Here is a 26,308-nt window from a genome sequence, read left to right as displayed (position 1 = left end):
AGTGCTTCCTCTAAATGAGATCTACGTGATGCAAACTTGAATTAGTTACGCTTCAATTGATTTATTACAAAATGATGTCACAAAAGTATACCTTTTAAAACTAAGTGGGCTTTTCATATAATAAACTAATATTAGATGGGATCAAGAATGAAAATGTCAATTACCCTAAAAATCTTTTGGCCCTCATGCAAAATTGACCCTTCATAGTTTGTTCCGTCCATTATCCTAAAAAGGGTCTCTAAAAAGGCCACAAAATCCCCAAAACCCAATCAAATTTTCTTGAGTACAACAACAATGGCTGCCACTACAGCTGCCATTTTCACCCTTCCAAAGCTCTACAAATCCTCCATTAACCCAAAAACCATTTCCCGTTTATCCCCAAAATCCACTCTTTCTTCTTCTTTTTCCATTTCATCTGTTCCATTCAAGGTACATCACTCAAAGCGCAATGCACAACCCCTTTCATACACCACTCCAAGAATCTCCGCCGAAATCTCCGTCGGAGACAAATTACCCAATTCTACACTTTCCTACTTCGATTCATCTGATGAACTCAAGACCCTTTCCGTCTCTGACCTCACATCTGGGAAAAAGGTTGTTCTTTTCGCTGTCCCAGGTGCATTTACACCAACATGTTCACAGAAACATCTTCCTGGTTTCGTGGAGAAGTCGAAGGAGCTAAAATCGAAAGGGGTTGATACAATTGCTTGTGTTTCGGTTAATGATGCTTTTGTGATGAAAGCTTGGAAGGAGAATTTGAACATTGGTGATGAAGTTTTGCTGTTGAGTGATGGAAATTTGGAGTTTACAAAGGCAATTGGGTGTGAACTTGACCTTACTGATAAGCCTATTGGACTTGGTGTTAGGTCTAGAAGATATGCTATGCTTGTGGATGATGGGGTTGTTAAGGTGTTGAATTTGGAAGAAGGTGGAGCTTTTAATGTTAGCAGTGCAGAAGATATTCTCAAGACTCTTTAGAGGTTTAGTTGTGTTTTCTTTTCTTGTTTCTTTCTTTTGAGGGAATGTTGATGATAATCATGAGGCTGAAATGTTGTTTTCAAGTGTTTGATTACTAGTCTTTGTGATGAATAATACAGATGTCTTCTAAGATTATGAACCTTATTAGTTAAAGCCCTTTTTTTGTGTGTTTCCTGTTCTATCTATTTGGAGATTATGACTATATGTGATTCTGTTTTTTGTCTTGAGCCGAGGGTCTATTGGAAACAGCCTCTCAAGGTGAGGGAGAGGTAAGGCTTGCGTACACTCTACCCTCCCCAAACTTCATTCTGTGGGAATACACTGGGTATGCTATTATTGTTGTTGACTATATGTGATCAATTTTTAAGCTGAATGAACGTGAGAATTGAGAGTAATTGAGAGAAATTTTGTTCAAAGAAATGACTTGTTGAAACTTGAAATTTGTTGATTTGGAAGAAGGTGGAGCTTGCAATGTTAGCAGTGTAGAAGATATTCTCAAGGCCCCTTTAGAGGTTTCTTCGTTTTATTTCCCCTCTTTAGAAGTAATGTGGATGATTCATGAGGCTAAAATGTTGCTTTCAACTGTTTGATTAGTAGTGTTTGTGATGAATAATACAGGTGTCTTCAAAGATTATGAAGCTACTTAGTTAAAAGTACTGTTTTTGTTTCATGTTATATAAATTTGGTTGGAGATTATGACTGTATGTGATCAATTTTTAAGCTGAGTGAACTTGGGAGTTGAGAGTCATTGAGAGAAATTTTGCTTAGACAGATGACTGCAGTTTGATTTCGACACTTTTCGCAAAGAGATGACTTGTTGAAACTTGAAATTATACATTGTAGAAATGTTTTATGCTTGTGGATGATGGGTTGTTAAGGTGTTAAATTTGGAAGAAAGTGGAGCTTTCAATGTTAGCAGTGTAGAGTTTTCTTCCTTTTTTTCCCTTTCTTTTGAGGGAATGTTGATGATTATGAGGAGGCGAACATCTTGATTTCAAGTGGTTGATTACTAATCTTGTGATTGAATAACATAACAAAGATGTCTTCAAACATTATGAAGTAATTAGTTAAAACACTGATTTTTGTTTCCTGTTCTTTCTATATGGAGATGATGACTGTATCTGATCAGTTTTTAAACTGAATGAACGTGGGAATTGAGAGTGATTGAGAGGAATGTTGCTAAGACAGATGAGTCCTGTTTAATTTCGACATTCTGCGCAAAGAAATGACTTGTTGAAACTTGAAATTATACATTGTAAAAATGTTTTATGCTTGTGGATGATGGGGTTGTTGAGGTGTTGAATTTGGAAGAAGGTGGAGCTTTCAATGTTAGCAGTGTAGAAGATATTCTCAAGGCCCTTCAGAGGTTTATTTGTCTTTTTTTTCTTGTTCCTTTCTTTTGAGGAAAATGTTGATTATAATCTTGAGGCTAACTTATGATGAATAATATCGATGTCTTCAAAGATTATGAGGCTAATTAGTTATAAGCACTGGATTTTTTTTGTTTCTTGTTCTATCTATTTGGAGATTATGACTGTATCTGATCAATTTTAACTTAATGAACTTGGAAATTGGGAGTAATTGAAAGGAATTTTGGAGCAAAGATATAATTTGTCGAAACTTGAAATATACATTGTGAAAATGTTCTATGCTTGTGGATGATGGGGTCGTTAAGATGGCGCATTCAATGTTAGGAGTGCAGAAGATATTCTCAGGATCTTTAGAGGTTTTTTCTCCTTTCTTTCTTTTGAGGCAATGTTGATGATAATCATGATGCTAAAATCTTGATTTCAAGTGTTCGATTACTAGTCTTTGTGATGAATAATACGGTCAAAGATTCTGAAGCTAGTTAGTTATAAGAACTGTTTTTTGTTTTGTTTCTTGTTCTATCTATTTGGAGATTATGATTGTATCTGGTCCATTTACTTGGGAATTGGGAGGAAGTTTGCTATGACAGATGAGTACTGTTTGATTGTGATGCATGTAACTGGTGTCACTTCCCGGTGCAAATCCAGATTTAGTTCGGGCTCCAACTGGTGGGAAACCCGAAGAACTCCTTTTCTAAAGACTATTGTGTGAATAACTTCTACTTAGTTTGTTCCTAAATTGCAGCAAAGTCTAGCCATTTCACTTGATTCAGTTAGTAAAAATGTCTTTTTGAACTGAATTTAAGTTGAAGACAACAACTTTGCAACTAATTGTACAGAATGATTTTGAAATTTTAAGCTGTGGGTATACTGTTGTAAATCATTTTAAGTGAAACTAGTGGGAAATTGTGATGCTTGCACCTAAAGATTGTTTAGTTTCAAGATTTTATTTTTTTTGACCACACAATCCTTAGGACCAATTGCAGTGCTCGATTCTTGGGGATAATGGATCTGCCCCTTGCCCTTCTCCACTTAAGTATCAGGCTGAGTTTGCACGCCTTGGTGTTCGAACATGTGAACTAAGTCACAAGTCCCTCAACCTTTGTCACTTGAACTAATACCCGGGGCAGAAATTTTTTCTGCAAACATTTTCCACTAAAAAGAAAGTATGCATACATGTTAGTAGGGGTGTACATAGTCGGTTTGATTTGGTTTTTAATTGAAAAAAAAACTAAATCAATTATATTGGTTTATTAAATCTAAAAATCAAATCAAACCACATAATAAAGCTACATTGATAAAGTCTCATTAGAGATAGGAATTCAATTTGATCATGTAATTTATTGTTGTTTGAGCTTTATATTAATTTATTTGACACTTGAATAAGGTTAATTTGAGCTTACAATATCTCTACGTGACTATTGGAGCTTTTGAGCATGGAATAAAATAGTAATATTGTGTTTGAAACTGTAATAGTATTCTTAAATTTTTCATAGAAAATTTTAACAATTTTGCACTATTCAAAATAAATTCAGCCTATTTTCAGAATTATAAAAGTAGCTCCGACTCAACTATTAACTAAAGATAAATCATGGAGTAACAATTTCTTAAAATTTTAAGAACAAATCTGACATTTTTTCTAAAGTATTTAATATTACTACATCTAGAGGTGTTCATGGTTCGGTTTGAATAGGTTATCGGCTAAAACCAAACCAATTTAGTCGGTTGTTAAATTCCTAAAACCAAACCAAATCAAATTTAAAAAAAATGTCAGTTTGGTTCGGTCTTTTTGGTTCTTTCGGTTGAAAGTAATAAATATTTTGAGGACATACGAATCTCGATAGACACACACCTAATTCATGAACAATTCACAAGAAAGCCATTGTGGATTCAATGAAGTAATACTAGAGTTATTATTATATAAATAAAGTGATTCAATTAAGAGAAAGTGTGACTATCTTATGTAAGGTACGGTAGGTAAAGATTAAGTAATGAATTTTGACTTAGGATTGTAATAGTTGGGCCAAAATTTAAGTGTTGGATTTGAGAAAATGATAAATTTAAAAGACTTAAGTTAATTAAAATTTAATAAAATATATATAATTTATTTATGAATAATATATAATAATTATAAAAAATTTATATATAATTTATCGATTCATTTTGGTTATATTTGCAGATTTTTTTAGTAAAACTAATACCAAACCAAATAATATCGATTTTCAAACTTTAAAACCAAACCGAACCAAATATCAATTTTTTAATCGATTTGATTCAGATGACCGTTCAGTTTGATTTTTTTTTAACTATAACCATGAACAACCCTAACTACATCCCAATAAAAGATCACGAGTATGTTTTAGACATCATTTTTATTCTATAAAAAACTAAATTATCTATGAAAATAAATATATTTATACTATGTAACGCTTCAAAAGGTACTTATTATTTTCCCCTCCCCCTTTTTTTTTTGGTCAAACCTCGAGAATATAAGGAGGAAAAAAAAACTAAAGGGAAAAAATTATTTGTCAAATTTTTAGCGATAATTACAATTTTACCATTGTATCCCAAAAATCCACATTAGAAAACCCCTCTTCAGCCGAAATCAGAAACCCTAGTTTTCACAATAAATTGTAATCGGGGCGGTGCTGGAGAAGAAGAAGAAGAAGAACAAAGCTAGAGAATCATGGCGGAGCATTTGGCTTCTATATTTGGTACAGAGAAAGACAGGGTGAATTGCCCTTTCTACTTTAAGATCGGTGCGTGTCGGCATGGTGACCGCTGTTCCAGGCTTCACACAAAGCCTAGCATCAGTCCGACCTTAGTTCTGTCTAACATGTACCAGCGTCCTGATATGATCACCCCTGGTGTTGACCCTCAAGGCCAGCCCCTTGACCCTCGCCAGATCCAGCGCCACTTCGAGGTATATATATATGTGTGTATATGTATGTGTTTATATGGATCTAACTATGGCGAAGCCAGTATTTTTAATTTATGGTTTCTGAGCGTGAGTAGTAAGGTGGAAGCACAAAAACTAGCTCAGATACGAAGAAATTGAAGATTTAGTTACGATTAGAAATCATTCAATTGTTATTTAATTTAAAATTTTAGAATAATGGAATTGCTAGATTGTGCAAGCCGAATTGCTATTATCTGTTGCCTATGGTTGTGGATGAGTAAGTTGGAAGCACAAAAGCTAGCTCAGACACTGCTATCATTAAAAAAAACATATACTTGTGTATGTGTGATATTAGTAGGTTGGAAGCCCTAAAGATAGCTCAGACACCGCTATCATTACATAAAACATAGACTTGTGCGTGAACGATACAGTGTTCCTTCTGCTTCTGTATGTATATATGGATTGGGTGGATACTTGTTTATTTTTGTTTTTATGGATTGACTGTCTTAGGAAGTGCTATTATCTGTTGGGTTACTACATGATTATCAGAGTCTTTGGTTACAGGAATAGAACTTCAAACACTAATAAACAAAGAAAAGTTGAAGTTTCAAACTAGTTATCATGAAGAAATTTTGTTTTTGATTGTTGGCTAATTTTGCTAGGTGCTGTTCTATTGTCCACTGGGAGGTTGGGAGCGACTTTTTTGTGAAACTACAGAAAGTTAACTCATAACTGTGTTGCATGTTGTGTAGTATGCACAAGTTTAGCATTGTCATTGAATGGGTTTTACGGATTTGTTAAAAGTGAACTTGGTGTTGAGACCTCCACGAGGTAGGGGTACGGTCTTGCGTACACTCTACCCTCCCCAAACCCACTTGTGGGATTTCACCGGGAATACTGTTGTTGTTGAACTTAGTTTTGAGAGCTCGTATACAGACCGTAGCATTTTCTGTTTCCATCTGCTGTAAGAACTTAGAACAATGAAAAAGCAAAACAGTGTGTTGTTGAAAACATTAAGCCCTTTTCTTACGTTTGTGTGCTGTGATGTAATTGCATGTTTAAATGGAATTCATGTCAATTTTTATTCAAAAGACTGCTGTCCTCGTTTTTAGCTTCTGTTTTCTAGCTGTGGTGTCATCTTTGAGGAAATCTGAGGTTTGTTTTATGTATAGGTAATTTGTTTTTGAAGTTCCTAATGGGTAAGATAAGGTTTGCTTACATCTTACCCTCACTAGACTCCACTTGTGGGATTACACTCGGTTCATTGTTGTTGTTGTTGTTGTTGTTGTAAGTTTCTAATAGGGATCCTGTCCTAGTAAAAGTAGGTAGATTTATTATCCTGTGTTTCCTCTGATTTCGTGAGTATGAAATATGTGTGATCACCATTGAACATGCAGGACTTCTATGAAGATTTGTTTGAAGAGCTTAGCAAGTATGGAGAGATTGAAAACCTTAACATCTGTGACAATTTAGCTGACCACATGGTATGTCCACTTCTCTGATATGAACTTTGCGATAGTGATTTGATCTCATCTGACCTGAGTGATATTGTGCCTCTTTCCGCAGGTTGGTAATGTTTATGTCCAATTCAGAGAGGAAGATCATGCTGCAAGTGCTCTTCAGAATCTTACAGGAAGATTTTATGCAGGTTAGTTCACTCATTTTGGTTGAATGATGTTTATTTTTAGTTTTGATTGTGTTAGCAGTTAGTTTTGGTGTGGGTTTTCTGGTCAACTTTGTTGGTTCTATAGAAATAACCCAAGGAACTCAGTGTGTATCTTATACAAATATAAGTGATTTTTGGTTATATTTATCTCAAGTACGGCGCAATTGACCCGTAGTGTGTCTCTACTAGACAGATATCTTTCAAGCTGTTGCTCCCTCATCTCCTTCAATTTTTGGAGATTATGTACAGTATTATGCTGATGGTTGCACTTGTCAGTTGTTTTACACGTGTCAGTGTGTTTAAGCCTACATTATTTCAGTTTTTAGATCATATATATCCCAAATGAGGTTGAAGGAAATTTAGGTTTTGGACTATGGAATGTTTTATTTTGCAGGGAGCTTAGTTTATTTCAATGCGGATGCTATTATTTATAATGGAAATCAAATCCTTTTTTTGTTATATACTTTTGTTTCTCTTTTGTGCCTTAAACTCATTCTCTATGGCTGACAATCATGAAATTTGAAAATTTTAGGACGTCCAATCATTGTTGACTTCTCCCCAGTGACTGATTTTCGGGAAGCCACGTGTAGGCAGTATGAGGAAAATGTATGTAACCGAGGCGGCTATTGCAACTTCATGCATCTGAAAAAGATAAGCAGGTTTTCATCTCCCCATCCCTCCTTTTCCTCTCCTGTCACACAGACATCCCCAAAACTCTGTGCTTTTGACCTTGCTAATCTTGGTATTTGGTGGCTGATGCATTTGTGTTTTTTTTTTTTTTTGTTGAAGGGAGTTGAGGCGGCAATTATTTGGGAAGAGTAGTAGGCGAAGGCGCAGCCATAGTAGAAGCCGAAGTCCGCGTGGTAATCGCAATTATGAAGAGCCGCGCCCACAGGGAGGCCGTGGTTTTGGTAGAAGAGGAGGTGGAGGAGGTGGTGATCGCTACCATGATAGAGGTAGGAGGCCTAGAAGCAGAAGTCCTGGACGAAGGAGTGGACAGAGCAGAAGTCCTGGGGGTAGGAGAAATAGAAGTCCAAATAGGGAAGGAAGTGAGGAGAGAAGAGCAAAGATTGAACAATGGAACAGAGAAAAGGAAGAGACAGGTTCTGGGAGGAATCATGGTGGTGGGACACGTAGGGAAGACAGGGAAGGCAGTGCTGAGAGGAGGGCAAAGATTGATCAATGGAATAGGGAGAAAGAAGAGGCAGATTCTGCTAAATATGATAATTTTGATGCTGATAATGGCAGGAATGATGGTGGTGATCACTATGGAGAACAGTTTGATGATGATTACCCGAAGCAGCAGTAGGTAGAAAATGGAAGTGATGGCTGCTATAGTATTGTTGCTCTGGTTAGTGGTACTTCCATCATACTTATTGTTTCACCTGAATGTCTTTCAATCTTAGTGGCACATTGCAGAAGTATAGCTCACTGTCCATTTTCCACTGTGCAGGGTGGAGTACAGGTCCACTGTCCTATGATTTTGAAAAATGCATTACCCATCTTTTGTCTTCTTTTTACCAAATTTTTAAAGTACAGGACTTTGTTTAACAGGGATCATAGTGAGGCCTACTTAGGAACACTGCCATTTTTCCCGACTCTGATGCATCCGTTGCTTGCACAGTGAAGCTTGCAGTGCTCAATTTTTCTTGTTAATATTTCCAATGTCCTTTTTCCTGTCTCCTATTGACAACTATTTATTTCTTATATAGGGAACCAGCCAACAGTAATATAGCACCTGTTAATTGATAGAACATCTTTTTAACTTTAGGGTCTCTGGTCAAATGATTTTTTTTCTCTCCCTGGTTCATTTTTCCTGAAAATGGAACATTTGATTAAAGTGATTGGGAGTTAAAAACATAGCCCTTCCAAGATTTCTGCCCACCTTAGATTTGTTAGTTGTCTACAGTCTAAGGGCTTCTCTCTTTCTAGGATAATTCATAGAGTTTGTCATTCTTATAAGATTGATGTTATCTATTCCAAGGTTTTGCAGGTTAAAAGGTTCCTGCTTTGCAGTGGTCGTGCCTACCTTTACATAGCAGCTTACAATGGTCTTGTATACAGGTTTTCTCTGCTGCAGACGAGTCCATGGGACTTTTAACATGCTAGGGATGACGAGAAGTGAAGGAACCAAGTCCATGAACCTATGAAGTTCTTCTTTCCGTTTTGGAGTTTTACCATTTGTTAGGCATTACAGGTTTATATCCTCAAAGACAATAGTGCTGTGTATAACTGTACTGGTATGTGACCTGTTGGGTTGAGTTTCATTTCAGTATTTAATCGTGTTTACTTTCAGTGGTTTGGAGGTTTCTGTTGAAACAAGTTTGCTGAAGAGAGCAGGATTTTTATGTGGTAATTGCTAGACTGCAGTATAAACTCCTTTTGCAGTTCCTTTCATTTCATTTATGTAGCCATCTTTATCATGTAGTCGAAATGATCACTGCATCTTCTCTTTCATGTTGTGTGATTCCGATGTAATATTATGCATTGGTGTGAATATAGGCTTGTGGCTTCTTGACATGGAAGCTGAAATCATGAATGTTTGACATTTGGTAATTTTCTAGCCATTTTGAAGTAATGGTGAGAGAAAAAACCTTGGAATAGATAACATCCTTTGCACCTAACGGCATGATTTGCAGTTGAGAGGAAAAGAAACCTGTGCTAAAAAAACTAGATGCATCATTAAAACAACTTCATCACATAAGCATTTTCAAATGGGTACATATAGCTAACTAACTCTTTGTTTATGTTGGGATGGGGTTGGGTAATGGACAATTACTTGACTAGAACAATAACATTTCCATGGCAATTCCACCGGTGGGGTTTGAGGATGGTAAGATATACAAAGATCTTATCCCTACTTTAGTGAGGTAGAGAGACCATTCCCGATGAACCCTTGGCTCAAAAGAGAGTTATTCGATGTGAGATTGTACGAAAATAGGCAACAAAATAGCAAGATACAATTTTTCACATCATTCAATCTAATGATGTGATCCATTTTGACTCGTCCAATATATAAGCAGCAATCTGCTGATTAAACACCTCTAATTTATCCCCTATACTTGCCACGAACTTGAATCATCACATGGTTGCTAAAGTAAGCTAAGTTTCACATAGCCGAAGAAGCGAAAAGACACTCTCACTTTGTTCGAGCTAAATTACATTCACCAAAATCATTCTCAAGTGGGTAACCTGGGAAATGAACAATATCTAAATAATTCTAATTTGAAATACAAAACTATGAAAACTTAATTACTTGTTAATAGTATCTGTAAATGCGTTGTATATTTCTTTTGGACTGAAGATTACTAATAAAATAGAACTATAATTAACGATTCCGTACCACATCGTAAATACAACGGAAAATATGAACACTACTGGGCTTTTGAGAAATGTATTTACCTGGACGGGGTCAATGGGTGATCAATAAGACTTGTGGCTTAGGCTGGTGAATTTTATTGCACTTTAAAGGGTTCTAGCCTAAGGTCGGCCCAAGTGGTCGAGCCTATGTCTGTGAAAATTCGCGCGGCCCCTGCCAAATCTTAGTCTAAGCATTTTGGCCCAATATGAATATTCTTTTGTTAAAATTTTTTTAAAAAATGAAACTTTGTGTAAATAAAATCAAATTAGTGGAGAATTGTTCTTTTCTCATTTGTCAGCATCATCACTAGAATCATAACTTAGGTAAAAGAATTGACGTCTCAACTAACAACTCTATTTTAATCTTAAATTCACAAGCACTCGAGAGTCGCAAGGCATGGAAAAAAGGTTTTCGGGATAAGATCAGACTCGAGAAATATTGTATTTCTCATGTCACGAAGGAATTTTGGCTTGTTTTAGAACGAAATTGTGGAGGGAAAGATTTACGTGGTTGTTACTCCTACTTTTGTGGAGGTAGAGATATTGTTTTTCATTAGACCTTGACTCAAAAAACGTGTAATCAAAGCAGTTATAAAAATTTTGTTTTAAAAGGTGATGATCAATGAAATTCGATAAAGACCTGACATACATTTTGACTATTTGAGAGAGGAGGATTAGTTCGAATCTTCCTCAAATAGAAGTTATCTAATTTCTATTGTCTTGCTATAACCTAATCTTACTCGAACCGATAATAATTGAACAATGCTGAATTAAAAGAAAGGAAAAACATAAAGATGATTCTGATTTTTTTTTCTCTTAACAAAACCTTTTGCTTTGAAAATACACTTTTGTTGAATAGTTCATAATTCCATATAAATGTCACTGCGTAATAAAATTGCCCTCATATTTACTAGGACCACAAATTTTAGGATTATTTTGCTCAACCCTTATATTAAAAATATATTGTTTTTTTTAATCATGGTGTCCTTAATATTATTAAATAATTATACACAATAATACTAATCAAATTTAAAATTCTGAATTAGAGTATCATTAATAAAATATATTTTTAGTTAAAAAAAATACTATATCAGATCAATATGAGCCAAGTAATATGAGTCGGACGGACAAAATGGTTTGGGTTGGGGTTAGGGGAGGGGGGGGGGTGGGGGTTTGGAACAAAATTAAAAGTGGTTGATGCAATGTTTGTTCAGAGGTAGCTTGGAAGTTGTGGCAGAATAATTCCAATGTATAGGGCCTTAGACAAGACATTTACTGTTCTTTCTTGTCAACTCTCCTCGTATTTATCGATTCTTTCAAATTTTTACTTAAAATTTTACTCCTATATATATACACACACCCTCCTCATGTTATATTACTTGATCTTTATTAACTTTGACGTGTTTTTTAATAAAAATTTCTAATAATATTTTATTTTTTTTAATCAATATTAAGTGAATTATTGAGGTATAACATACTCGTTTTAGAAATATATTTGAGGACATAAAATAGACGCTATTTTTCACTGTTAAGTATATATATATATTTTTTTTTTAAATTAGTCTCCGAGAAAATGTAAAGTAATATAGAAACCTCATGAAGGATAAATATAAAAAAAAAAAATTGAACTTTGAATAGGCCACTTATTTTGATTTACACAAAAATACCAATAATTTACTTGAAATAGATTAGAGGGGGTACTAAGCTAATTTTTGTAACGATGTTTTGTAACTCTAAATTTACTACTATTACTATTTTATATGATTATTCATTACTAAGGATAGATTGGAAAAAAAATAATTACTCTTTTAATACTAAAATGAATAATTAAAATAGAATATTTATTTTTAATATATGACCAAATAAAATGAAACGGACAAATTCAAACATGAAAAGCGGTAGTACCGATAGTGACGCAACAGCACTGAAGACCTGGACATGTAAAAAAAAATTATTATTTTTCTAAAAAAACCATAGAGATTAGTGAAATGAGTAATAAAAAATAGTTAAAAAGTTATTTTTACTCGTTTATCCATACATATTATTTTTTAAAACAAATTTAAAAATATTGTAAGCATATGACTTTCATGAAAATAAAATCACATTTTAATTCAGAAAATATCAAGCCTAAATTGAAATTAGTAAAAGTTGAAGACATGAATTTGAAGTAAGTCCAATTTTATTGGGCTATTTCATTTAATGGGCCCACTATATTAGCTCGAGGTCCACAATGTGTTAACTAACATGGCACGCCAAGTCAAAATAAAGATTGTTAAGATTATGTCACGTGCGTAAATGATGCAATAAATTTAGTCAATATAAGATTAATTAAAGTCATTAAATGTCTAAAATGACATATTTTAACTAATTAAATATGATTTAATAATCAGATAATTTGTTATAGATTTGATGACTTACACGTATTATTTAAAATCAAGCAAAACAGCTCATATATTACTGAATTATCTATACTCTACAATTATAAATAGGGGTACTACATAACTCTCTTGTCTCATCCAAAATTAGAGAGGGGGACCATAAATTTTAGAAGGCATCCACAATGTAGCCATAAGATCATAAGTTTTTCTCTTTATCAGTGATACGTATCGACAAATCTTTCTTTAGTGGTGATCCAGAAGTCCTTCCCAAATCAAGAAGACATTTATATTTAAGATTTTTGACTCCAAAATTAACGAGACTTTGGTATAAAAATGGGCCAACTACTCCCTCCAACCATTTCTATTTGTTCTTTCCAATTTTACACATCCGTTTAAAAAGTAATAATTGATATCAGTATTTTACCACAATATTTATACTAATTTATATATATGCTTAGCTTTTAGAAAATGGTGAGGGCCTTTCGAAAATAATATCTCTACCTTCCCGAGATAGTAGTAGCACCTGCATACACTCTATCCCTTCCCTGACTCCATTATATGAGATTTCAATGAATATGTTATTATTATTTTTAAAACGTGCAATTCATAATATTTGTAATAAGTTTTATAAATTAGTTAACCAAAAATAATAAATGAAGATAAGTGTACTTTCTAATAGTTCTTGTTCTTGATAAGAACAAAAGAAACTTAATAAGAAGGGCAATACGAAAGGAAATTGCTAATCATGATAACAATTTTATATACTATGCTCAACTCCAAAATTAGCAAGTTTTAGAGTACTTGGAAAAGTCGTATTGTTATTTTTTAAAAAGTTACATATATTATTTGTGTGAATTCGATTTTTCATATTAAGTTTTTCTCAAAGAAGTTGTGTGGAAAATATATTTTTAAATTAAAGTGTTTTGCAAGGTGAGAAATGAAAAATATTATTGTCTAGTATCATTATTTATGAAATAATAACATTCTTATTAACGTTACGTGTGCTATTTGTTCTTCGCATAAAAAGTATAATTTTTTAATTGACGTTACATGCACTTTTTGTCATTTGCATAAAAAGCAGAAGGAATTTCATCTTACAAAAATTATGAAATTAAAAAAGTGAGATAACATATAAATTGTCCAGAATCTTGTCCCACTTTAGCTTATAGTATGATAATAGCGTGTATGATCAAGTTTCAACAAGCTAAGAGTGATAGTTTCTCTTTAAAATGTATATTTCTTTTAATCATTAAATTGTTTAGCTAAGTTTTAAGAAAAAATCTTTTTATAATAGTAAAAGTAATTTTTGAAGTTTCTCGATATGAAGTGAAAATTGAGGATTGCTCAATAAAAAGAAGCGTCAAATGATTTGGACAATTATCACGCTAGCAAAATTAGAAGCATGTAAAAAAGATTTAAGCACATAATGTTCTAATATTATTAAAATCAAATTTCAAATTAATTAGTCAATACAAATTTTTATTTTATTTTACATTTTTTTTTAATTAAATTATTTTTAAAAATAATTAACTTTAAAAGATTGATCAAACAGACTATAAGACAAGATATCGCTTTTTGATTACGTTAGTACCAAAAAGTTAATGCGACAGTTAGAACAACAATAACAACAACAATGATTGTGTTGTCTTTTTCAACTGAAATTTGGAAAAATAAAATAAAAGTTGCACCAATAAAATATTACTATTAATGGCAATCAAAATTACCTAGACAATCGGTTGCCTATACTCCTTAGTCCTACCAATGGTCCACTGTTGGCTTTTTCCAAGCATTTATTTTTTCATATGATGTTTGAATATATATATTAAGATTTTAATTAATTTAAGTTTGTGTTACATAAGACACATATAAGAAGAAAGTGTTATTTAACATAATTTTTTTAGTATTTAAGGCTGAAATCTAAAACTTTACTAAAGGATGGGAGAATTAGATTTATTTCGTCATAATTCTTATTGATATATAAAATTCGCTCCTATGCAAAATTGAAATCATGATAAGTCTTATAAATTAATTTTAAGGACAAAGAGAGAATGTTGATTATAAATTCAATTGAACTCAATAATTTTAGTTTAAATTCTATATTTATTTTAATCGTTCATTAAATATTTACAGATTATTATTTTAGAATCCACTAATTTGACAAATTTAAAAAAATTAGAGTGTATATATTATATAAGAAATAAGAAAAAACAAAATTAACTAGTAATTCAAAAGTTAGATTGATGGAAATGTGATAGGTAATAATGTTCCAATATACCAAGCTTCACATAAATGTAGGGGAAAAAGAATTTGTCTTCGACCTTATACATACCAATGACAATATTCAAGTAAAAATTAGTTTTACTTATACGAATTGTGTGAGCCTTCAAAAAACTCGTATGAAAACAATATTATTGTCGTTTTCGGAGGTTAAGAGTTTTCACTATATATAAGAACGTTTTAGTGACGATAAATCTGTTTCTTGTTCTAAAAAGTACGAGATATTTTTTTTTTTAATTAACGCAATATATGTTCTTGTCATTCACAAAAAAAGCGTGAATATTTATCTTGAAAAGATTATGAAATAAAATATGTAAATTATTAGAAATTTCCATCTACTTTTAACTCGTCTTATAAGACAAGATGTCATTTTTTTATTACAGTATGACTGAAAAGATTAATGTGTCAGAATAACAATAAAAACATAAAAAAAAAAAGGTTAAAATTGTCTCTAATGTATTGAAACTAGTTTAAACTTATCCCTATGTCATCCCGTGGACCATAATTTGAACTTTTGAAAATAGATGTTTAGGAATTTTCAAGTTTTCCTAAATTTACATCGGCAAAATTTCAATAGTATTTGTGTTCAGATAATAAAACATCAATTCTAGATATCATTTTTTAACTTAGACATCAAATACTATATTTTTTCGAATATCATTTAATTCATGTTCAAACGCCTTCTAATCAAAAATTAATATTCATATATATACGAATCAACAAATTTTCCTATGCTTATGATAAAATTTATTCATTACTAGCTTACCTATTTAATAATCAACAAATTAAAGTGAGAATGCATAGTGTTAAAATATATAAGACATTATCTTATTAATTTAATAAATTTTGTAGGTGAATATAATTAACCAAAAAAGAAAGAAAAAAAGAAAGCGACAACGGGAAAATAAAAGATTCTCTACCTAGGAAATAACGAATGTTCAGGTTTGAAAAATGGATTAATTATTTGTTTGTTTCTACGATAAAGTTGAGTTTATCGTTAAATTTTTTTAAAATATTTTATGTAAACACTTGTATTAAGCTATATTATAATCGAATACGTCTATCTTTTAGTGAAATGTTTCAATAAAATATTTTCAATTTGAATTTTTTTAGTGTGTGTTCTCATTCGTTTATTAAATAGTTAAGTTTTATGTTATATATTTTAGTTACACATATTTGCCTGAATAAGCCATAAAATCTCATGGGATTTCGACTAAAATTTGATGAGAAATGACATATTTAGTGTGGTTAATTTAAGTATTTAATAAACAAATAAAAAACACTTGTAAAAGCTTCTCAAATTTAAAATTGAAACTTATTAAGCTCGTTTAATTTGCAAAATTAATGATAATTGTGATAAGATTTATAAATAAATTAGTTCAATGTTTACCAATAAAAATAAATGATGATAATGATATTTTCCAGCAAATTCTTGATAATAACAAAAGAATTTGATAAGAAGGGCAATACGCATGGAAATTACTGATATAATAACAATTTTATATATAACGTTTAATTCCAAAAATAGCAAATATTTTAAGCGTATAGTCTTCGTCCTCATTGACTAATTTATTCTTATTAACGTCTTAAATATACTTCTTTCGTTCATTTTTACTTATCACATTTTACTTGTGAAATTCAATTTGACTAATCTTTGAAACTAAAATAGATTAAGTTGATGTTTTAAATTTAAAATTTAGATATTTGAAAACTATACGAAAAATACTATGAGTTGCAATTTTTCTCATGTTAAAATGATGAAAAAAATATAAAATTAAGTATAGATCAAAGTTCATGTAGTTTGACTTTCAAAAAAACAAACATAACAAGTATAATGTCATATTTTTTCATATTTCAAAGTTTAACAGTTTTTCACGAGATATTAACTTTCTTATTAACGTTACGTTACGCATGTTGCTTATTCTTCGCATAAAAAGTAGAAGTTATTGACTTTATTTTTTCATTGACCTTACGTAAGTTTTTTGTTACTAGCTTAAAAGGCGCAATATTTACTTGAAAAGATTATGAAATATAAAAAAGGTTAAATATAACATATAAATTGTTTAGGCCTTTCATTTATTTTTACTTCTTGTATAATAGTGTGTTGAGTCAAGTTTTTGAGTACTCCATCCATCTACTTTTAATTGTCATGCTGTGATTTTTGAAAGTCAATTTGATTAATTTTCAAAGTTAAATTAGATTACATTAATTTGATATTTTTTAAAAAATAATTAGATATTCAAAAACTATACAAAAAGTACTATAAATTGCAATTTTTTGCATATCAATATGATGAAAAAATACGTCATAAAATATTAGTCAAAGTTCTTATTGACTCTAAAAAAGAAAATCATGACAATTAAAAGTGGACGGAGATAGCTGGAAGTAATTTTTGAAATATATATTGAAATTTGAGTTTTTCAAGTAAACTTTTCGGGAAAATTAAGTGATTTTGAAAACTAGTAGAAATTATATTTTAAAAGTTGATTTTTTAAAAAAGTATTTTTGAAATCTTGATTAAATTCTTTTAAAAAAAAAATTGATCAACTTTAATAATAGTAAAAATGGATTTCAAATTGATGATCCAATAAAAATCTTTACTCTTCGAAAATATTGGTAATTTTTCTATTTCAATTTGTTTGTCTTACTCTTTTTTTTGTGTGTTTAGAAAAAATAAAAAAATCTAACTTCGTAACTCTTTAATGTTATATTTCACATGACATTTTTAACAATACTCCATCTGTCCACTATTGTTTGTCAGGGTAAAGATCATGCACAACCTTTAAGAAAAATTTAATATAAGGTACAATTTGACTAATATAACCCTACTATCAATCATTATTAAAAGGGAAAAGGGACGGATTTACCCCCGAACTTTAATAAATGGTACGTATATGCCGTCCGTTATACTTTGCGTCCACATAAGCCCATGCCGTCCAATTATAGGTACACATATACCCCTCTCACTAACGGACCCCTAATTTCTTACACTGTCTTAATCCTATTGAACTACCCGTTTGACCCTTTTTTTAACCCATAACCCAACTATTCGCCCCATAACCCAATACCCACCCAATTTCCTCTAAAAGGAATCCTAATTAAAACACCCATATTAACACACCAAAATCCATCCCTATTCCCTAGTCGGAGGATCCACTAACTGCTCTTTGATTTGATTGCTTCCATAACAGTAGCAATAGAGAGTTTATATCCCTTCTCATTTTGTCGAGCAGGATCCACTAACTGCACTTTAATTTGATTGCTTCCAGGCACGACCTTTGCTTGGTAATGCACTTGAAAAAGAGGAATTTGATCGGTTGACATATCCTCGCCTTGGGAATAATTATATTGACAGTGAGATGTTTCGAATGATTTAGATCGCTGCAGCTTGTGTGCATTACTCAGCTGCAAAGAGACCAGGGATGGGACAGGTAAATTCATTTACTTTACTTGAAAACTAATCCCCAAACGACCTCAAGTTTTTTTTCACAAAAGAGCAATTACATTCTCATCATGCTTATGCTTTCGCAGATCATGAGAGCTTTTGATAGTATGTTAATGTCTGATTTGACAAACGGGATGAAAGTTGGTGAAAGTGCAATATATAACTTTGTTGAGCAATCTGCACAGATAAGATTGTTTCGGAGGATGGCATTTCCTAGTCAAGATATTAATTCAAATTTTTCGAGTCAAAGCACCAATTATAGTAGAGAGTTATCTGAACATGTTTAGATGAAACATCTGCTAATATATCAAAGGCTGCTTTAGCTGAGAGGTACACTGATTAAGTTTTGTAAAGTAGGTCTCTTTTTAGCTTGACATACAACATGTAGTCTCTGCAATTTGACAGCAATTTTTTCTGTAAGTAACTGGTACAACTGATCAAGAGTTCATTCATTTTCTTTCTTGTTCAAGAAGTCCACAATGCAAGTCTTGATGAAATGTACAGGTCCTCCAGTTCCTTCGCAGACAAATAAGGGACAGATTTTGGTGTGTTAATTTGGGTGTTTTAATTAGGATTCCTTTTAGAGGAAATTGGGTGGGTATTAGGTTATGGGGCGGATAGTTGGGTTATGGGTTAAAGAAAAGGGACAAACGGATAGTTCAATAGGATTAAGACAAGTGTAAGAAATTAGGGGTCTGTTAGTGAGAGGGGTATATGTGTACCTATAATTGGACTGCAGGGGCTTATGTGGACGCAAAGTATAACGGATGGCATATACGTACCGTTTATTAAAGTTCAGGGGTAAATCTGTCCCTTTTCCCTTATTAAAATGGTTTGTACTTTTTGAAAACTGTAAAAACAACTTTTTTCACATTAAAGTAGTCTTGTAACTTTAAAATGACTACTTTTTGAAACTAATAGTTATGTAATTATTAAGGATAGAATTGGAAAAAAAATAACTAATTGTTTCTTGATTGTTTAAATTGACAATTAATTTTGGACATCTATCTTTACTATACCTGACAAACAATAGTGAACGAGAATACAAGATAAAAATATATTTTGATAAATTATATATATCTTTACTTTAAGATCACCAAAATAAGAAATCTTTTTTACTTTTTTAATTATATTTTAAATCAAATTAAGATACATAAATTTTAAAAGATTAATCAAACAGACTACGAGACAAGATATAACTTTTTGGGTATAGTCTGACCAAAATGTTGATGCGACAGTTAGAATAACAATAACAATAGTAATAACTGTCACATGGTTTTCAACAAAATTTTATTTCTATTTTAAAGAAATGAACCAATTATATACTATCAATAGTTGACAAACTACTTGATGAATCGGTTGCCTATACTCTCAGTGACCCACATTGGCTATTTCCAAGCATTAGAGCATCTTCAACCCAATCCTCTATTTTACTCTCCAAATATAAAGTTTTCTATTTTTTCAAACAACCAATTTCAACCCAATTCTCTATTTTACTCTTTAAAAAGGAATCTTTTTTTCTCTCCTCAATATTATATTATTATTTCTATTTCATTCTTATTTTCTTATTTCATAATATAAATCTTTTTTTTTTCCCAGATAATTACTTTATATAATTTTTAATGTGATATGAAATTATATTTTATTCTAAATTTTTAAATAACATAAATTGCAAGAAAATACAATATAATACATTTTAAACCACGCTGCTCACCAATGTGTAGAAGCCTCGCAACATCATTAGGTGTTGGTGATCTCAAATATCACTCACCAAAAACCTCTACAGTAGCTCGACAAAATCTCTTCATACTTTCAATAGTAGTTGACTCTCCAATTTTCACGTATTCATTAGTGGCATCCGCTGACAAACCGTATGCCAACATTCTAAACACAACGGTAATTTTTTGCAAAGTAGATAATCTGAATCTACCCAACGTATTAATGTGTTGTTCGAAGTACGTATCGTGATCTTTAATTGCATCAACGATACGAAGAAACAAATTGCGGGACATTCGATAACGACAGCAAAATATTGCATCATTAAATCGTGGTGTGGCTGAAAAATAATCACGAAATAAATTATCATCAGCCGCCTCATGATCACGATTGATTACCACATGACCTGGAATGGAGCCACCTATGAAAACTTCATTAGTATGATTTTGTAGAACTTGTTGGAACATGTAGTTGTTCATACATAGCTTATTTTCTAAATTATTGTTGTGATCAATTAATTATTATGTTATGTATTGTATTTTATCTTGTATTTTAATTATTATGTTATGTATTGTATTTTATCTTGTATTTTAATTATTATGTTATGTATTGTATTGTTATCTTGTATTTAAATTATCATATCATGTATTGTATTTTAAAATTAAATTTTTTCATCTTGCCATTTTAATTTTGCGTATTCTTTATAATGAAAATTAATAATAAAATAAACAAAAATTAGAAAAAAAATTAAAATACTATTAATTTCAAATTAAAACAGTATATATTAACTAATATATTTTTAAAATATTATATTACATTTAAAAAAGAATTATGAATATTAGATATTTAATTAATGGAATTATATGTAAAATAATATGTTAATTAGAAAGTAATAGAAATAATAATAAAATAATGAAAAAGTGAAATAGAGAGTGTGAATAGTAGTTCTCCAAATTTGGAGAACTATTATTCAACTCTCTAAATTTGAAGAATAGAGGGTGATTTGGAGGTGGGTTGGAGTGTCCATTCTCTATTTTACTCTTCAAATATAGAGAATGGAGAGTAAAATAGAGGTGGGTTGGAGATGGTCTTAGGACATCAATTAATTTAAAATTTTGTATATTTAAAAAGAGCACATTTTTTAATGTGAAATTTTTTTATTTATCTCACCAAAATCTTTATTGATGCATAAGATCCGCTTCTAAACAAATTGAAATCGTAATAAGTTTAGCAAATTAATTCCAGGGGACGAAGGGAAAGTGTGGGGATGAACTGAATCGAATAAGTTTAGTTCAAATTTTAACCTTGCCTCTAACTAATTCTACCGTTAGCATAAATAACAAATAAAGATAATGGTATCTTAAAACATGTTTTTAATAACAAATAAAGATAACAACTAACAAAGTCTAACATTAACTATATACTAAAATATCTCCGAGGAACAATCGACACATGTTTATTTTGTTCAAATGACTTCATTTCATCATTAATTGGTTACGCAAATATACGATATTTGTTTGATTTATGTAAAATTAAATTTTAAATAGACTATGCATTTATATATAGAGTTAAACCTATATCATGTCCATCAACAAAATAGACTATAATTGCTACTTCTTAAAGTCAAACAAAAATCATTTTCATTCATGAAGCGGGTCACAATGTATTTGATTGAAATCAATAATTGTATAGAGATTTTCCAAGACATTGAATAAATCAACTAAAAGAAGTATACATTAAAGGAGAGAATAAATTTTACTAAAATTTTTTACATTCGAGATCTTCAATGGTGAAATAAATGTTCAACAAGTTTGCTTAAAAGAAAATATGGTAAATATATCCACTAAAATATTTGAAAAGTTTATTCACAAGATTGACATGTATTGCCTTCGAGACTTTTATATACAGTGTAATTTATGGGCCTCCATAAGACAAGTTAAATTTTGTTAGGATATTTAGATGCTATCCTATCTTAAATCATAACTCATACCTATATAAGGATAACATATATCTTTACAAAAAGGTTCGAATCCCATTAGATCCTAAGATATTCAAAAAGAAATTAAAACATTAAATATTATTTTTTTGAAAGTCATTGCACAACACTTCAAACTATCAAATAAATCATAAGTAAATTTAATTTTATATAAATTTAAATAGATAATTATATATACAAAAATTATAAAATATAAATATTTGAAATCAAATTAAATAACATATTTATGTATGATGCCGTCTTATAACATACGACAAGATATCACTTTTTGGTTGACGAAGAAGATTGAAGGCATCCAATTAAAATTACAGTAGCAACAATAATGATTACATTATCATTTTCAATTGAGTATTTTCGAAGAAATGAATCACTAACATAATATCACCTAGAGAACCGGTGCCTATACTCAAACGGATGGCCCAGTATTGACTTTTCCTAACATAGTACTTCTTCTGACAATTTTTAAGAGTTAATATCTCATATGATCACTCTATTTTTAATAGTTTACTAAGAAAATCATTTAATTTTGAGTTGTTTATTTTGAAATTTATTTAATTTTGTTTTATAATTTAAAAATCACATAACTATTTATATTTTACTTAAAAAGTCACCCAATTAATTTAAATTAATTTTTCATTAAATTTTGTAAAATAAAAAAAATAAATAACTATTTTTAAAAAATAATAATAAGATGCTTATTTTAATTATTTTATTGAATTTTTTTGAAGTATAATTTTTCTTTTTACCTATTTTTTTTATTAAAAAAATGGTACTGTGCTGCGTCTTTTTTTTTATTGTACTTCTTATCAATTCCAACTTCTTCTTTTTTGGATCATTTTTTAACATATTTAATTCCAGTAATTGATAAAACGGAAAAAGTTTTTTTTGGGTCAATTGCTAGGGTACGTTTTCCAAAAAATTATAATTAAATAATTTAGATTAACAAAATAATTAAAATAAATATTCTTATTATTTCTTTGAAAAAGTAGTTTAACATAAAAATTAAATTTCAATAAAATTTTATGAATTTTTTTTTTAAAATTGATTGACTTTTTAAGTGAACTATCAATAGTTAAGTGACATTCTAAATAAAACAACAATAGTTGAATGACTTTTGAGTTATAAAACAAAGTTGAGTGACTTTCTCAAAGAACAACTCAAAATTGAGTGACTTTCTAAGTGAACAATTCAAAGTTGAGTGACTATATGAGATATTAACTCTCATTTTTAATTATTATAGTTTACTTTTATAGAGTCAAACGATAATAATTTTGATTAATATTTTATAATGTATTTTTTCATCATATTAATATGCAAAAAATTGCAATTTATAGTACTTTTTATATAGTTTTTAAATATCTAATTTTTTTGTTTAAAATATCAAATTAATGTAATTTAATTAACTTGGAAAATTAGTCAAATTGACTTTCAAAAAGCGCAAGTTCAAATATACTTCAAACCTTTTCCTCAAAAAATATCATCCTTTTTTTATTATGTTATTTTGCTATTTTTCTAAGCAATTTTAGTAATACATCATCATACAAAAAGTCTATTGAAAACAATCTTCTATTCCACAAAAATAGAAGTACAGTCCATGTAGATCATACTTCCTTCAAATGAAATTATATTGAATATATTGCTATTGTATTACTTTTTTCATTTTAATTTGTTTGCCCTACATTTTTTTTAAGTCTAGTTCATATAGAATAGTTTATTTTTTAACAACATTTCAGTTTCAATATTTTACGTAATTTGTTTAAAATTACAAAATTAAAAGATATTATAATATATTTAACATGTTATTAACTTAATACCACAAATTTCAAGAAAAAATTACATTCTTATATTTTGTACCTAATCAAAATAAAACAATTAAATTAAATAAAAATAATCATGAAATACATATAAGTTGTTCAAGACTTTCATCTCACTTTAAGTTATCATATAAGATAAGATATTACTTTTTAGTTACAATGAGATCAATAAAATATATGACGTACATATAATCAAAATAACAATGATTATAATTATACTATACCATTTTCAAATGAATTTCATAGAAATGATTCATTATATGTTACCAGCACGAGATGACATGACCTACTCCACAACAGCAGGGGTATAATTTATGTATATTATATTTTCTTCAAATAAAAATATATAGAATATATAGTTAACATAATTCTTCATCTATTTTTATTTGTTGATTCTATTTTTTTAGTTTATTCAAAAAAAATATTTTTTTTGATAATTTTTTAATTTTAATTTTTTACATAGCATGTATAAAATCACAAGATTAAAAAGTATCTTGCTAATTTTGACATATCTTTATAACTCCCTCGATCTCTTTTTACTTGTCAAATTTTGACTTAACACACCTATTAAAAAAATAACTATTAATATAGTTAGTTTATTATTGATAGGGTCCCAAATAGATATACTCACTACATTTTTTAAAGACATTCAATGTTAAAAAGATTGAGGATATAATAATAAAAGTTGTTCTTTCTTCTTTGGTTAAAAATGACAAATAAAAAAAGAAATCAAATTAAAAAATATTTGACAAATAAATAGAAATGGAGGAAGTATAACATCACAAAATTCAAAAAAAATCTTTACTTTCTTAAACATTTTATTATGTTAAAAAAAAATAATTTACAACGAAAGAACTATAAAAAAAATCAAAAAATATACAAATTATCGAAACTTTTGTCTCATTCTAACTTCAATACAATATAAGACAAGATGTCACTTTTTGGTTGTACTACAATTAAGAAGATTGGTGATGTCCAATCAGAATAACAATAACAATGATTATAATACCATATTCAATGAGTTTCTGAGAAATGAATCATTAAAATACTATCACCACAATATGACACCAAATATATAAAAGCAATAAGCTATTCATAATTGTATTTTGTACCGAATAAAAAATAAATACAGTAGATTACAACCCCCACCACCATCTCATTAAAACTTTATACTAAATTCAGCAAATTCTTTACGTGCATCATTGTACTACTGAAACGGGGCCACTAACGGCGAAACTGACGGCACCGTCAATTACGCAATGAAAGGACAAAAAAAATAAAAATTAACGCCATCAAAACATATTAATAATAACCTCTTTCGCCAAAATTCTAAAACTTTGCTTATCTTTTTTTTTAAAATTGGCTTTTGAAATAATTTTTTTGAAGAATAATAATTTGAATTTAATTAATCAATTCTAAAACATTTATCGATATAAGAACTGAAAAAACAAATTACTCTTTTCAATTTTTTAAAAAAATCTCGTTACAATTCAAACACTTTTTTAAAAAAAAAACTAAAATCCTATTTGGATAGGCTTAAAACCTACTTTTAACATATTTTTAGTTTTTGAGTGTGTTTGGCAAAGTTAAAAATAACTTAACATAAGTTAAAAATAACTTAATATAAGTTAAAAACTAAATGCAGTACTCCACTACTTTTTATTTTTTTGACTTAACAAGTCATTTAAAGTATAACTTTTTTTTTTATTTAAAAGCTATTTTTTTAGCCTATACAAATGGGCTCTGAATATCTCAATTCTATAAAATAAATACTTTTCTTAAGAAAATAAATATTTTTTACTTCTCAAAAGCTTGACTAATGGAAATTGTGATGAAGAGTTAAAACAATTGAATTTGCAACAAACCATCTAAATCGGGGTGCACAAACCACTTTCTGCCTTCTTATAAAAAAAAGTTATTAATTCTACTTTTGAAAAAAAAAAAAACTTCCATAAAATAAATTTATCTTTAAAGAATAAAATACAAAACAAACTAACCACAAAAAAAAAACAAGGAGGAAGTTTCGGAGAAGATGTACTTTAATTAATTTCTTTAATAGATGCTTTGATATAAAAATTACAATTCCTATTTCTAAATTGATTATTTGAAAAATTAACTTGTGACATATTATATGCTTAACACTCATAAAACAACAGTTATAACTCTCACTTCCTTAACTATATATGATAATAAATATTTATTTGTACAAAGTGTTTACAGTAGATATAATTTATCATGTAATTGATTTAATATAGTGAACATATATATTAATTAATAATGATTAAGTTATTTTTATAATTATGATTAAGTAATAGTTCAGAGTTCAGACATATGAAAAGGAGAATGCACAGAATGACAGTGGTAGGTTTAAAGAAAGATAGACAGAAGTCAAAAAAAGTATTAAAGAGAACT

At 29.7% G+C, this 26,308-nt stretch overlaps 2 protein-coding genes and 1 pseudogene across 6 annotated transcripts; all 3 read left to right on the top strand.

Annotated features, from left to right (window-relative positions):
- The first annotated feature begins 202 nt into the window (after nucleotides 1–202).
- Nucleotides 203–1,132, top strand: LOC125865164 (peroxiredoxin-2E-2, chloroplastic-like). Its single transcript, XM_049545352.1, has one exon. It carries the CDS (start codon nucleotides 295–297, stop codon nucleotides 976–978), a length of 684 nt encoding a protein of 227 aa, XP_049401309.1. The 5' UTR covers nucleotides 203–294; the 3' UTR covers nucleotides 979–1,132.
- Nucleotides 1,133–4,924: 3,792 nt separating this feature from the next.
- Nucleotides 4,925–9,300, top strand: LOC125864336 (splicing factor U2af small subunit B-like). 5 transcript variants are annotated; one of them, XM_049544293.1, is made up of 6 exons: nucleotides 4,925–5,268; nucleotides 6,642–6,728; nucleotides 6,811–6,892; nucleotides 7,443–7,569; nucleotides 7,700–8,261; nucleotides 8,975–9,300. In XM_049544293.1, the coding sequence occupies exons 1-5, from the start codon at nucleotides 5,032–5,034 to the stop codon at nucleotides 8,217–8,219; spliced, it is 1,053 nt and encodes a 350-aa protein (XP_049400250.1). In that variant the 5' UTR covers nucleotides 4,925–5,031; the 3' UTR covers nucleotides 8,220–8,261; nucleotides 8,975–9,300. The 5 variants fall into 5 exon arrangements, with proteins under 5 accessions (XP_049400250.1, XP_049400252.1, XP_049400254.1 ...); XM_049544295.1 differs by having other exon boundaries at nucleotides 8,904–9,300; XM_049544297.1 differs by having other exon boundaries at nucleotides 8,895–9,300.
- A 1,004-nt stretch (nucleotides 9,301–10,304) lies between these two features.
- On the top strand, nucleotides 10,305–10,425 carry LOC125866446 (U1 spliceosomal RNA; annotated as a pseudogene).
- Nucleotides 10,426–26,308: the final 15,883 nt, after the last annotated feature.

The sequence above is a fragment of the Solanum stenotomum genome, chromosome 5 (assembly GCF_019186545.1).
Source record: "Solanum stenotomum isolate F172 chromosome 5, ASM1918654v1, whole genome shotgun sequence".
In the NCBI taxonomy this organism is placed as follows: Eukaryota; Viridiplantae; Streptophyta; class Magnoliopsida; order Solanales; family Solanaceae; genus Solanum; species Solanum stenotomum.
Note: the sequence above shows the minus strand (reverse complement) of the source record. Positions and strands in the feature narration are given on the sequence as shown.

Coding starts and splice junctions, on each gene's coding strand:
- LOC125864336 (XM_049544293.1), top strand. CDS start 5,032: ATGGCGGAGCATTTGGCTTCTATATTTGGTACAGAGAAAGACAGGGTG. Junction 6,893..7,442: donor TACAGGAAGATTTTATGCAG/GTTAGTTCACTC, acceptor TGAAAATTTTAG/GACGTCCAATCATTGTTGAC. Junction 7,570..7,699: donor CATCTGAAAAAGATAAGCAG/GTTTTCATCTCC, acceptor TTTTTGTTGAAG/GGAGTTGAGGCGGCAATTAT.
- LOC125865164 (XM_049545352.1), top strand. CDS start 295: ATGGCTGCCACTACAGCTGCCATTTTCACCCTTCCAAAGCTCTACAAA.